Raw genomic sequence first — 13902 nt, 5'->3', positions numbered from 1 at the left:
GCTGAGACGGGCCGGAGCTGCTATGGGGCAGAGCAGAGATAGAGGGCAGAGACACACACAGGGGGCGGAGCCGAAGGGGGTGGAGCCACGGGGAGGGGGCGGAGCCGCAGGGAGGGGGCGGAGCCACGGGGAGGGGGCGGAGCCGCGGGAAGGGGGCGGATCTGGGGAGGTGGGGCGGAGCCTCGGAGGGGCGGAGTTGGGGGGCGGAGCCGGGGTGGGCGGAGTCGGGGGGGCGGAGCCGCGGGAAGGGGGTGGAGCCACGGGGAGGGGGCGGAGCCGTGGAGGGGGCGGAGCCGTGGAGGGGGCGGAGCAGCTGAGAAGGGGGCGGAGGCGCTGGGGGCGGAGTCGTTGTGAAGGGGCGGAGCCACGGAGGGGTGGAGCCTCAGGGGGAGGAGCCCAAGAGGGGGCGGAGCCAAACGGGGGGGGCAGAGACGCACAGGGGGCGGAGCCGAAGGGGGTGGAGCCACGGGGAGGGGGTGGATCTGGGGAGGTGGGGCGGAGCTTCGGAGGGGCGGAGTCGGGGGGCGGAGCCGGGGGGGCGGAGCCGTGGAGGGGGGCAGAGCAGCTGAGAAGGGGGCGGAGGTGCTGGGGGCGGAGCCGTTGTGGAGGGGCGGAGCCACGGAGGGGTGGAGCCGCGGGGGGAGGAGCCCAAGAGGGGGCGGAGCCAAATGGGGGGGCAGAGACGCACAGGGGGCGGAGCCGCAGGGGGTGGAGCCACGGGGAGGGGGTGGAGCCATGGGAAGGGGGTGGAGCCGCGGGAAGGGGGCGGAGCCGTGGAGGGGGCGGAGCCGCGCGGGGGGCGGAGGCGCTGGGGGCGGAGCCGTTGTGGAGGGGCGGAGCCACGGAGGGGTGGAGCCGCGGGGGGAGGAGCCCAAGAGGGGGCGGAGCCAAACGGGGGGGCAGAGACGCACAGGGGGCGGAGCCGAAGGGGGTGGAGTCACGGGGGGCGGAGCCTCCGAGGGGGCGGAGCCTCTGAGGGGCGTGGCTGAGAGCAGCAGATACGGGGGGGGGGGAGACGGGGGAGTTGATATAAAAATAGCTAAAAATAAATAAAATAAGACTAAATAAAAATGAATAAATATCCAACCGGGTTTGTTTTAAATAATAATAATAATAATTAAAAAAAAAAAAGGACCATTTACAGTAGTCTCGTCCCCCCCCCAAACCCACAGGGTCCTGGGGGTCCTGGGGGGGGGAACTGGGCCAGTGCAACAGTGCGGGGGGGTTAATGGGGGTCCCTGGAGCCCCCCCCGCCGTGTCCCCCCCCCCCCCCGGCTTGGGGACAAGTGGGTCCAAGGGCCGGTGCCGGGGGGGAGGGGGGGGACGCGGGGACACCTGAGGGAGGTCGAGGCGGCTCCTGGAGGGTTTGGGGTTCAGGTGGGGGGGGCCGGGGGGGTCCCGGGCCGGGCGGTGCCGAAGGGTCGTCTGCTCCTCCTCCTGGGGACACAGGGACACAGTGGGGACAGCGGGACGGGGACACGGGGGGGGCAGCCCATGGTTGGGGCGTCCTCAGGACACCCCAAAACCCAGGGACACCCAACGGGGGGCTCAGGACCCCCCCAAACCCAGGGACACCCCATGGGGGAGTTCAGGACACCCCTAAACCCAGAGACACCACATGGGGGGCTCAGGGCATCCTGGGGACCCCCCAAAACCAGGGAGACCCAACGGGGGTCTCAGGACACCCCCAAACCCAGTGATACCCCATGGGGGTCTCAGGACACCCCAAAACTCAGGGATGACCCACGGGGGGGGTCAGAGCATCCTGGGGACCCCCCAAACCCAGGGACACCCAACAGGGGGCTCAGGGCATCCCCAAACCCAGTGACACCCCATGGAGGGGTCAGGACCCCCCAAACCCAGAGACAACACATGGGGGGCTCAGGGTCCCCCCAAACCCAGAGAAACCCCATGGGGGAATTAGAGCATCCTGGGGACACCCCCAAACCCAGGGATATCCCATGGGGGACCCAGCACCCCCCCCAAACCCAGGTACACCCCACAGAGGAACTCAGGACCCCCCAAACCCCAGTCCCCCCCATTTTGGGGTGTCCCCATATTGGGGACACACACACTCACGGCCTCGGGGGCGCTGGCCCACTCGGGGGGGGCGCAGGCGTCGTCCTCCCCCCGCGCCGGATCGGGCCCCTCGTCCTCGTATTCGGTCAGGTAGTCGGATTCCTCTTGGGGGGGACACACATGAAATTGGGGGTCAGGATGAGGCACCGTGTTTGGAGCTGCCCCCCCCAAACCCCCCCCCCAAAATCTGGGTCACCCCCTCATTCACCGTCGGCGTAACCGTCGGACAGGGGGGGTTTGGCGGGTTCGATGCGGGAGACGATTTCGGCCAAATCGGTGAAACCGGCGCTGGGACACGTCAGCACCTGGGGGGGACAGAGAGTGACACCCCCAAAGTGAGAGGTTGGGGAGGGGACGCGGTGAGAGGGACAGAAGGAGATGGGGGGGCAGGAGGTGGGACAAGGGGACAAAGGAGGGGACAGGAGATGGAACAAGGGGACAGGAGATGGGATAAGGGGACAAGGGGACAAAGGAGGGGACAGGAGATGGAACAAGGGGACAAGGGGACAAAGGAGGGGACGGGAGACGGGACAAGGGGACAAAGGGACAAAGGAGGGGACAGGAGATGGGACAAGGGGACAAGGGGACAAAGGACGGGACAGGAGGTGGGACAAGGGGACAAGGGGATGAGAAAAGGGGACAAAGGGACAAAGGAGGGGACAGGAGATGGCAGAAGGGGACAAAGGAGGGGACAGGAGATGGAATAAGGGGACAGGAGATGGGACAAGGGGACAAAGGAAGGGACAGGAGATGGGACAAGGGGACAAGGAGATGGGACAAGGGGGACAAAAGGATGAAGGGGAGGGGGACAGGAGATGGACGCAGAGACCAGGAGGTGAGGGACAGAAGGACACCAGGAGGACAGGAGGACACTGAGGGGGGACAGGAGGACACTTGGCGGCACAACCTGCACCAGGATGGCTGGAAGGACACGGGGGAGAGCGAGGACAAGACAAGGGACAAGGGCCAAGGACAAGGGACAGAGCTGCTCCGGAGGTGTCCCCGGTGTCACCGCACTCACGTCCATGCGCTTGCTCTCGTAGAAGTCGGCCGAGCGCCGGTCCTTCACCATCTGCTCGATGACGTCCCCGCGGCTCCAGCCCTCGAACACCACTTTGCCGTGCCCGTAGCCCACGTCCTGCGGGGACAGGTGGCCAAGGCCACATCGGTGGCCAGGGCACCCCAAACAATGGCCAGGGCACCCCAACAATGGCCTGGGTCACCCCAAACAATGGCCAGGGCACCTCAAACAATGGCCAAGGCCACCCCGAACAATGGGCCGGGGGATCCAAGGGATGGGTTGGACATGGCAACTGGTGGCCCAAGACACTCAACTGATGGTCCAGGACACCCAACTGATGGCCCAGGACACCCAACTGATGGCCCAAAAGACCCAACTGGTGGCCCAAGACACCCAAGTGATGGTCCAGGACACCCAACTGATGGCCCAGGACACCCAACTGATGGCCCAAGACACCAAACTGATGGCCCAAGAGATCCAACTGATGGCCCAAGAGATCCAACTGGTGGCCCAAGACACCCAACCAATGGCCCAAGACACCCAACTGATGGCCCAAGACACCCAACTGATGGTCCAGACACCCAACCAATGGCCCAAGAGACCCAACTGGTGGCCCAAGACACCCAACTGATGGCCCAGGACACTCAACTGATGGCCCAGGACACCCAACTGATGGCCCAAGAGACCCAACTGGTGGCTCAAGAGACCCAACTGATGGCTGGAGAACCCCATAGATGGTTGAGGCACTCAACTGATGGCCCAAGAGACCCAACTGATGGCCCAGGACACCCCATAGATGGTTGAGGCACCCAACTGATGGCCCAGGACACCCAACCAATGGCCCAAGAGACCCAACTGGTGGCCCAAGAGATCCAACTGGTGGCCCAAGACACCCAACTGATGGCCCAAGACACCCAACTGATGGTCCAGACACCCAACCAATGGCCCAAAAGACCCAACTGGTGGCCCAAGACACCCAACTGGTGGCCCAAGACACCCAACTGATGGCCCAGGACACCCAACTGATGACCCAGGACACCCAACCAATGGCCCAAGACACCCAACTGATGGCCCAGGACACCCAGCTGATGACCCAGGACACCCAACTGATGGCCAGGGCACCCAACTGATGGCCAGGGCACCCAACTGATGACCCAAGACACCCAACTGATGGCCCAGGACACCCAGCTGATGACCCAGGACACCCAGCTGATGACCCAGGACACCCAACTGATGGCCAGGGCACCCAACTGATGACCCAATCCACCCAACTGATGGCTGGAGAACCTCAACCCATGGCTTAGCGCATCTCACCGATGACTTGGGGCCCTCTGAGACACCCCACGGGCCTCCCCGCGCCCCCCAACTCACGTAGATCTCGTCGAACTTGCCGAAATCCATGGTCTTGAAGCGGTCGATGGGCGGGCGGATGTATTCGCAGTAGGAGCTGGACTTGACGACCTCCAATTGCCGCACGCAGGACACGTAGGCCAAGCGGGACTGGATCTCCGCCATATCGGGCACCTACGCGGACCAGGAGCTCAGCACCTCGTCCCCACCACCTCAGCGGCGTCCCCCGCGTCCCACCGGGTCTCACCTTGACTTTCTCAGCCCAAGGGTTGAGCCGTTTCCAGAGGAGCCACCAGCCGGACAGGCTGTCGCCGTAGTTGCAGAGGTCGGTCTCATCCTGGCTGCCCACGTCGATGGCGATCACCGTCTTGGCGCCCATGTTGCGGGCGATGTCGGCTGCGGGGTGGGAAGGGAAGAGGTTGGGTTGGGTTGGGTGGTGGGATGGTGTCCCATGGGCGCAGGAGCCCGGCGGCAGGATGGTGGCACAACGTGGGCATGGGCAGCGGCGCCGGGGGATGAGGAGCGTGGAGATGCACCAGGAGGACACTCGGTGGTGGGACACCAGGAGATGATGTGAGGTGGATGGAGACGGCTTGAACATGGAAGAGGGTGGAGATGCTCCAGGAGGGAACGCGGTGCTGAGGACATCAAGAGATGCAACGTGGAAGAAGGTGGTTTCCATGTGAAGAAGGATGGAGATGCCCCAGGAGGACACTCGGTGGTGAGGACATCAAGAGATGATGAAGCAACATGGAATAGGGTGGTTTCCATGTGAAGGAGGATGGAGATGCACCAGGAGGACACTCGGTGGTGAGGACATCAAGAGATGATGGTGCAATGTGGAAGAACGTGGTTTCCATGTGAAGAAGGATGGAGATGCCCCAGGAGGACACTTGGTGGTGGGACACCAGGAGGTGATGTGAGGTGGATGGAGACGGCTTGAACATGGAAGAGGGTGGAGATGCTCCAGGAGGGAACATGGTGCTGAGGACATCAAGAGATGCAATGTGGAAGAAGGTGGTTTCCATGTGAAGAAGGATGGAGATGCCCCAGGAAGACACTCGGTGGTAAGGACATCAAGAGATGATGAAGCAACATGGAATAGGGTGGTTTCCATGTGAAGGAGGATGGAGATGCACCAGGAGGACACTCGGTGGTGAGGACATCAAGAGATGATGGTGCAATGTGGAAGAACGTGGTTTCCATGTGAAGAAGGATGGAGATGCACCAGGAGGACACTCGGTGGTGGGACACCAGGAGGTGATGTGAGGTGGATGGAGACGGCTTGAAGATGGACAAGGATGGAGATGCTCCAGGAGGGAACACGGTGCTGAGGACATCAAGAGATGCAATGTGGAAGAAGGTGGTTTCCATGTGAAGAAGGATGGAGATGCCCCAGGAGGACACTCGGTGCTGAGGACATCAAGAGATGATGAAGCAACATGGAATAGGGTGGTTTCCATGTGAAGGAGGGTGGAGATGCCCCAGGAGGACACTCGGTGGTGAGGACATCAAGAGATGATGGTGCAATGTGGAAGAACGTGGTTTCCATGTGAAGAAGGATGGAGATGCCCCAGGAGGACACTTGGTGGTGGGACACCAGGAGGTGATGTGAGGTGGATGGAGACGGCTTGAACATGGAAGAGGGTGGAGATGCTCCAGGAGGGAACATGGTGCTGAGGACATCAAGAGATGCAATGTAGAAGAAGGTGGTTTCCATGTGAAGAAGGATAGAGATGTCCCAGAAGGACACTTGGTGGTGGGACACCAGGAGGTGATGGTGAAACATGGAGGAAGGTGGTTTCCATGTGAAGGAGGATGGAGATGCCCCAGGAGGACACTCGGTGCTGAGGACATCAAGCGATGATGGTGCAACGTGGAAGAAGGTGGTTTCCATGTGAAGGAGGATGGAGATCTCGGTGGTGAGGACATCAAGAGATGATGAAGCAACATGGAATAGGGTGGTTTCCATGTGAAGGAGGATGGAGATGCCCCAGGAGGACACTTGGGCATGAGGACATCAAGAGATGATGGTGCAATGTGGAAGAAGGTGGTTTCCATGCGAAGGAGGATGGAGATGCCCCAGGAGGACACATGGTGGTGGGACACCAGGAGATGATGGTGAAACATGGAGGAAGGTGGTTTCCATGTGAAGGAGGATGGAGAGGCCCAAGGAGGGCACCAGGAGATCAAAAAATCATGAGAGGATGACCCAAAATGGACCAAAGTGTCTTGGTGAAGTGTGAAGATGTTCCAGGAGGACAACCAGTGCTGGGGAGAACAAAAGATGGTGGAGATGCCCTGGGAGGACACCCAAAGTCGAGAAGATGATGCGGGATGGAGGAAGGTGGAGGTGGGAACCTAAGGAGCATGGAGATGCTCTAGGGGGGTGCTAAGGACACCCAGAGGTGACATAAGGTGACTCAGAGATGACACAAGATGGAGGGACATCTTTAAGGATGAAGATGATCTGGGAAGCCACCAAGAGATGACGCAAGACTCTGTGACTTATTTGGGACGTGAAGGAACATGAAGATGCCTTGAGGGGACATCCAACAACGAAGCCACCAAGAGATGATTCAAGATGAAGGGACGGATCTTCCACATGGAGGAGGATGATGATGTCTTGGAGGTCACCTGGTGCTGAGGACACCGTGAGATGACACAAGATGGACAAATGAAGATGCCCAACAACGAAGCCACCAAGAGATGATGCAAGACGAAGGGATGGATCTTCCACATGGAGGAGGATGATGATGTTTTGGAGATCATCTGGTGCTGAGGACACCACGAGATGAGATAAGATGGACGAACTTTGCTCTGCACGTGAAAGAAGATGAAGACGTCCAACAACGAAGCCACCAAGAGATGACGCAAGACGAAGGGATGGATCTTCCACATGGAGGAGGATGATGATGTTTTGGAGATCATCTGGTGCTGAGGACACCACGAGATGAGATAAGATGGACGAACATTGTTTTGAACGTGAAAAAAGATGAAGACGTCCAACAACGAAGCCACCAAGAGATGACACAAGATGAAGGGATGGATCTTCCACATGGAGGAGGATGACGATGTCTTGGAGGCCACCTGGTGCTGAGGACACCACGAGATGCCACAAGATGGACGAACGTCGTTTTGCACGTGAAAGATGAAGACGCCCAACGACGAAGCTGCCAAGAAGATGCAAAGCCAAGCCAGATGTCCCAAATCCAACCTCAAACCTCATCGAGAACCCATCTCGTGGTGGCCACGCAGCTCCCACCCAACCGCCGCATCGGCGGGCGCCCCGGTCGGGCGGTGCCGGTGCCGGCGTTGACTTGCCTGGCAGGTTGTTGATGTAACCCCCGTCCATCAGCAAGTTGCCGTCCTTGGGGTCGCAGAGTGGCGGTAGGTAGCCAGAAAGGGTCATGCTGGCTCGCACGTACCGCCAGAGCGAGCCTGCGCCGGCGGGAACAAACGCAATCAGCACGGTCCACCCCACACCCCACGCGTGGCGGGGGCTGCCCCTCGGCCTTGCCCGCGCCCGGGGATGTCTACAGCCCATGGTTGGCCAACGGGGCAACCACGGGTGGCAGAGGAACCCATTGCGCACTCTGACCGGCCACCTGGTCAATCGGGATTGGGCTCTTGGTCAACCTGGGTTGGGCTTTTGGTCAACCTTGGTTGGGTTCTTGGTGAATCTGTGTTGGGTTCTTGGTCAACCTGGGTTGAGTTCTTGGCCAATGTGTGTTGGGTTCTTGGTCAACCTGGGTTGGGCTCTTGGTCAACCTCAGTTGAGTTCTTGGTCAACCTGTGTTGGGTTCTTGGTCAACCTAGGTTGAGTTCTTGGTCAACCTGGGTTGGGTTCTTGTTCAACCTCGGTTGGGCTCTTGGCCAACCTCGGTTGAGTTCTTGGTGAATCTGTGTTGGGTTCTTGGTCAACCTGCGTTGGGTTCTTGGTCAACCTCGGTTGAGTTCTTGGTCAATCTGTGTTGGGTTCTTGGTCAACCTGGGTTGGGTTCTTGTTCAACCTTGGTTGAGTTCTTGGTCAATCTGTGTTGGGTTCTTGGTCAACCTGCGTTGGGTTCTTGGTCAACCTGGGTTGGGTTCTTGGTCAACCTTGGTTGGGCTCTTGACCAACCTCAGCTGAGTTCTTGGTCAACCTAGGTTGGGTTCTTGGTCAACCTCAGTTGGGTTCTTGGTCAACCTGGGTTGGGCTCTTGTTCAACCTCGGTTGAGCTCTTGGTCAACCTCGGTTGGGTTCCTGTTCAACCTCAGTTGAGTTCTTGGTCAACATGGGTTGGGCTCTTGTTCAACCTCAGTTGAGTTCTTGGTCAACCTGGGTTGAGCTCTTGGTCAACCTGGGTTGGGCTCTTGGCCAACCCCAGTTGAGTTCTTGGTCAATCTGTGTTGGGTTCTTGGTCAACCTCAGTTGAGTTCTTGGTCAACCTGGGTTGGCTTCTTGTTCAACCTCAGATGGGTTCCTGGCCAACCTCGGTTGGCTTCTTGCTCAACCTGGGTTGCGTTCTTGGGTCAACCTCAATTGGGTCCTTGGTCAACGTGAGTTTGGACATGGTTCAACCTGATTTGCGACATATTTTTGGGGGTTGTGGCGTGTTTTTTTTGGATTGCAATGTGTTTTTTTGGGGTTGTGACATATTTTTTGGGTTTCAAGGTGGTTTTGGGTTGGGACATTGTTTTTTTGGACCTGTTTGGGATGGGTTTTTTTTTCGGTGGGGCTTTTGGCCCCGGTGGGTGAGATGCTGACCTGGGACATTGTTAACATAGCAGCCATCCACCAGCAAGTGGCTGTCCTTGGGGTCGCAGAGCGGTGGCAGGTAGGGGGTGTAAGAAGCGCTGGCTCGGACGTAGCGCCAAAGGCTGCCTGCCGGAGGGAGAGGACACGGTCACGGCCACGGAGGTGACCGAGGCCGCCGGCACCGCGCCGGTGGGACCTTTGGAGCCCCGTGGACCAAGGGGAAGTCCCTCGGGGGGGATGTTAGGAGAGGGTGAGGGGGGTTAGTTGGCGTTAGAAGCCGGAGGAACAGGCAGAGCGAGAGCCAGGCTGCCACCGAGCCACCACCTGCGCCCCGTGGACGGCTCAATGTCCCAGGTGAGCGCCGACACCAGGCAAGGAGGAGGGGCAGCCACCGCAACGTCCCCACCACCGCGACGTCCCCACCACCGCGATGTCCCCATCACCATGATGTCCCCACCACCACAACATCCCCACCACTGCAACATCCCCATCACCATGATGTCCCCACCACTGTGAAGTTCTCACCACTGCAACGTCCCCACCAACGCGACGTCTCCACCACCGTGACGTCCCCACCACCGCGACGTCCCCACCACCACCATGTCCCCACCACTACAACGTCCTCATCACCATGATGTCCCCACCACCACAACGTCCCCACCACTGCAACGTCCTCATCACCATGATGTCCCCACCACTGTGAAGTTCTCACCACCGCGATGTCCCCACCACCACAATGTCCCCACCACTGTGATGTTCTCACCACCGCGACATCCCCACCACCACGATGTCCCCCCTACCGCGACATCCCCACCACCACGATGTCCCCACCACTGTGATGTTCTCACCACCGCGACGTCCCCATCACTGCGACGTCCCCACCACTGTGACGTCCCCACCACCGCATCATCCCTACCACTTGTCCAGCATCACCACCATATCATCATCTCCACAACCATGTTGCCTCCACCACCACCATGGCATCATCCCCACCACCACATGGCCACCACCACCATGGCCACCACCACAGGTCCAACACCACCACCACCACAGATTCATCCCCACCATCGCGTGGTCTCCACAACCACAGCATCATCCCCACCACCATGTTGTCTCCACCACCACCACAGCATCATCCCCACCACCATGTGGTCTCCACCACCACCACATCATCCCCACCACCACGTGGTCCCCACCACCACCACAGCTTCATCCCCACCACCACCACGTGCTCTCCCCCATGACCACGGCATCATCCCCAGCACCATGTAGTCTCCACCACCACGTTGTCTTCACCACCACCGCGTTGTCTTCACCACCACTGCGTTGTCTTCACCACCACCACATGGTCTCCACCACCACCACGGCATCATCCCCATGACCATGTAGTCCCCACCACCACGTGGTCTCCACCACCACCATGTTGTCTCCACCAGCACCACCAGATTGTCTCCATCACCACCATCACGTGGTCTCCACCACCACCATGTTGTCTCCACCACCACCACCACAGGGTCTCCACCATCACCATATTGTCTCCACCACCACCACCACAGGGTCTCCACCATCACCATATTGTCTCCACCACCACGTGGTCTCCACCACCACCATGTTGTCTCCACCAGCAGCATGGCATCATCCCCATGACCACATAGTCTTCACCACCACCACGTAGTCTCCACCACCACCACGTGGTCTCCACCACCACCATGTTTTCTCCATCACCACGTGGTCTCCACCACCACCACCATGCAGTCTCCACCACCATCATATTGTCTCCACCACCACCACCACGTAATCTCCACCACCACCATGTTTTCTCCACCACCACATGGTCTCCACCACCATCACGTAGTCTCCACCACCACCACATGGTCTCTACCACCACATTGTCTCCACCACCACCACCACATGGTCTCCACCACCACCATGTTTTCTCCACGACCATGTGGTCTTCACCACCACCATGTGGTCTTCACCACCACCACGTGGTCTTCATCACCACCACATGGTCTCCACCACCACCACGTGGTCTTCACCACCACCACGTAGTCTCCACCACCACCACGTGGTCTCCACCACCACCACATGGTCTCCACCACCACCATGTAGTCTCCACCACCACCATGTTGCCTCTACTACCACCATGTGGTCCCCATCACCACCATGTTTTCTCCACCACCACATAGTCTCCACCACCACCACATGGTCTTCACCATCACCACGTAGTCTCCACCACCACCACCACATGGTCTTCACCACCACCACGTAGTCTTCACCACCACCACCACATGGTCTCCACCACCACCACGCCACCGCGCCCCTGTGCTCCACATGCCGTGAGCGTGGGTTACTGGGGTTAGTGGTGAGCAGACGTTAGACGGGACACGTGTCCCCGGGGCGCTGAGATGTGGGGACACCCCCAGCATGTCCCCATCCCCATCCCACATCCCCACGGGGACCTGAGCCTGCTGGTGTCACCAACAGTGGTGTCACCACCACCACCTGGTCTCACCACGAGCCCTCCAAGCCATTTCCTTGCTGTGCCAGGTGTCCCCTCCCCATGGCATGTGACAAACCTTCCCCCAAGGGACAGCGGCACCATTTTGGGGTGCTGGTGAGGAGGGTCCCCACAAGGTGGGACGTGGTGGCACCAAAAGTGTCCCCGTGGTGGCTCTTACCATCCGTGTGCACCCGCATGGCCGAGGCCGTGATGTCGGTGGTGACATTGAAGTAGGGCAGCCATAGGTCCTGTGGGGACAAGACGGGGTGGGTGACACCGTGGGGACGTCGGGGGGTGGGTGGGACCCACTACGGGTGGTCCACGCGACGCACCTCGATTTGCTTGTCCTGGAAAACCTTGTTGATGCTGGTGTTGAAGGCCGAGCCCGAGAACATGGAGGTGATGGGGTAGGTGAGGTCCAGGACGGTCTCGAACACCGAGTTCATGCACTGGAGGGGGAGGAAGAGGACAGAAAAGGAGGAGGAGAAGAAGAAGGAGAAGAAGAAGCAGAAGGAGGAGAAGAAGAAGGAGAAGGAGAAAGAGGAGAAGGAGAAGAAGGAGGAGAAGGAGAAGGAGAAAGAGGAGAAGGAGAAGGAAAATGAGAAGGAGAAGGAGAAGGAGAAGGAGAAGGAGAAGAGAAGGAGAAGGAGAAAGAGAAGGAGGAGGAGGAGGAGGAGGAGGAGGAGAATGAGAAGAAGGAGAAGAGAAGGAGAAGGAGAAGGAGAAGGAGAAGGAGAAGGAGAAGGAGAAGGAGAAGGAGAAGGAGAAGGAGAAGGAGGAGAAGGAGGAGGAGGAGGAGAAGGAGGAGAAGGAGGAGAAGGAGGAGAAGGAGGAGAAGGAGGAGAAGAAAGAGAAGGAGGAGAAGAAAGAGAAGGAGAAAGAAGGAGAAGGAGAAAGAGAAGGAGGAGAAGAAGGAGAAGGAGGAGAAGGAGAAGAAGGAGAAAGAGAAGGAGAAAGAAGGAGAAGGAGAAGAGAAGGAGAAGGACAAGGACAAGGACAAGGAGAAGGACAAGGAAGGATGAATAAGGAGAGAAGGAGAAGGAAGAAGAAGAAGAGAGGGAGAGGAAGAAGAAGAGGAATAATAATAAGAAGAAGAAAAGGAGAATGATGAAGAAGGAGAACAAGAAGCAGAAGGATGAATATGAAGGAGAGAAGGAGGAAGAGGAGGAGGATGAGGAAGAAGGAGAGAAGTGGGAGAAAGAATAAGTAGAGAAGAGAGAGGAGAATGAGGAGGAGGAAGAAAAAGGAGGAGGAGGAATATGAAGAAGGAGAAAGAAAAGGGGAGAATAAAAGAGAAGAAAGAAGGAGCAGCAGAAGAGGAGAAGGAGGAGGAAGACAAGAAGAAAAGGGAAGGAGAGGAGGAAGAGGAGGAGACAAGGAGAAGAAGGACGAAGAGGAACAACAAGAGGAAGAAGAGGAACAAGAGAAAGAGGAAGGAGATGCTTTAGCAACACCCCAGCGGGTGTCCTCCCCAAAAGCGGGACAGCCGGGGCCGGGGTGACCTCGGCCGGTGTCACCGCACCCACCTTGGCCCACTCGCGCGCCCGCTGCTTGGTGCGCACGGCGCTGCGCTCCTCGGCGTAGAGCGCACCGATGAAGGCGCCGATGGACGTGCCACCCACCATGTCGATGGGGATCCCCGACTCCTCCATCGCCTTGATCACCCCGATGTGGGAGCAGCCCCTGTGTTGGGGACGACACCGAGGGGAGGATGGAGAAGATCGGGGACCCCCCATCCCCGTGGGTCCCACCGCGGCGCGTCACCCACCTGGCTCCGCCGCCCCCCAGGACCAGGGCGATGGTGTTGCCGGTGAGGACGCGCGCCAAGCGGGAGAAGTCGCTGTGCCGGTCGGCGTTCTTCTCAAACACCTTCTCGTACATCTCCCGCTGTGCGGGCGGGACGGACGACGGGTGACGATGACAACGGTGCGTCACCAAAAGTCACCCGAGATGGGGAGGACACACGCCAACGTACCAGTTTGGTGGGGCTGCGGCGGGAGAAGACGCGCCGGGGACACTTGATGTGGAGGTGACCCGAGCACCAGCTGCGCATGTTGAGCCACTCGACGGTGCGCGACGGGCTGGGCCCGTCCTCGCGGTGCAGGAGAACCAGCTGCTTCAGCGCCCGCACCGCCGTGTTCTCCAACATCTGCTCCAGCTGTGGAAGGCGTCAGCCACCCGGCGTGGCCGCGGTTGTCCCACCACGGC

The 13902-nt window shown here is 59.3% G+C and overlaps 1 protein-coding gene across 1 annotated transcript in view; it reads right to left on the bottom strand.

Annotated features, from left to right (window-relative positions):
- Window positions 1–2279: 2279 nt before the first annotated feature.
- PNPLA6 (patatin like domain 6, lysophospholipase) overlaps window positions 2280–13902 on the bottom strand; it is a gene marked incomplete at its 3' end in the record, with an annotated part of 32331 nt that continues 20708 nt past the window's right edge. Inside the window, exons 24-32 of the mRNA XM_080361403.1 lie at window positions 13670–13852; window positions 13463–13581; window positions 13221–13377; window positions 12027–12143; window positions 11873–11942; window positions 4698–4846; window positions 4472–4624; window positions 3101–3217; window positions 2280–2384 (exon numbers count right to left, since the gene is read on the bottom strand). Of these exons, the coding sequence (XP_080217529.1) occupies window positions 2280–2384; window positions 3101–3217; window positions 4472–4624; window positions 4698–4846; window positions 11873–11942; window positions 12027–12143; window positions 13221–13377; window positions 13463–13581; window positions 13670–13852 (1170 nt within the window). The remainder of the gene's footprint in view (window positions 2385–3100; window positions 3218–4471; window positions 4625–4697; window positions 4847–11872; window positions 11943–12026; window positions 12144–13220; window positions 13378–13462; window positions 13582–13669; window positions 13853–13902) is intronic.

The sequence above is a fragment of the Nesoenas mayeri genome, assembly GCF_963082525.1.
Source record: "Nesoenas mayeri genome assembly, chromosome: 31".
Taxonomy (NCBI): Eukaryota; Metazoa; Chordata; class Aves; order Columbiformes; family Columbidae; genus Nesoenas; species Nesoenas mayeri.
The sequence above is the reverse complement of the archived record's forward strand: the minus strand, read 5'-3'. Positions and strand labels throughout refer to the sequence as shown.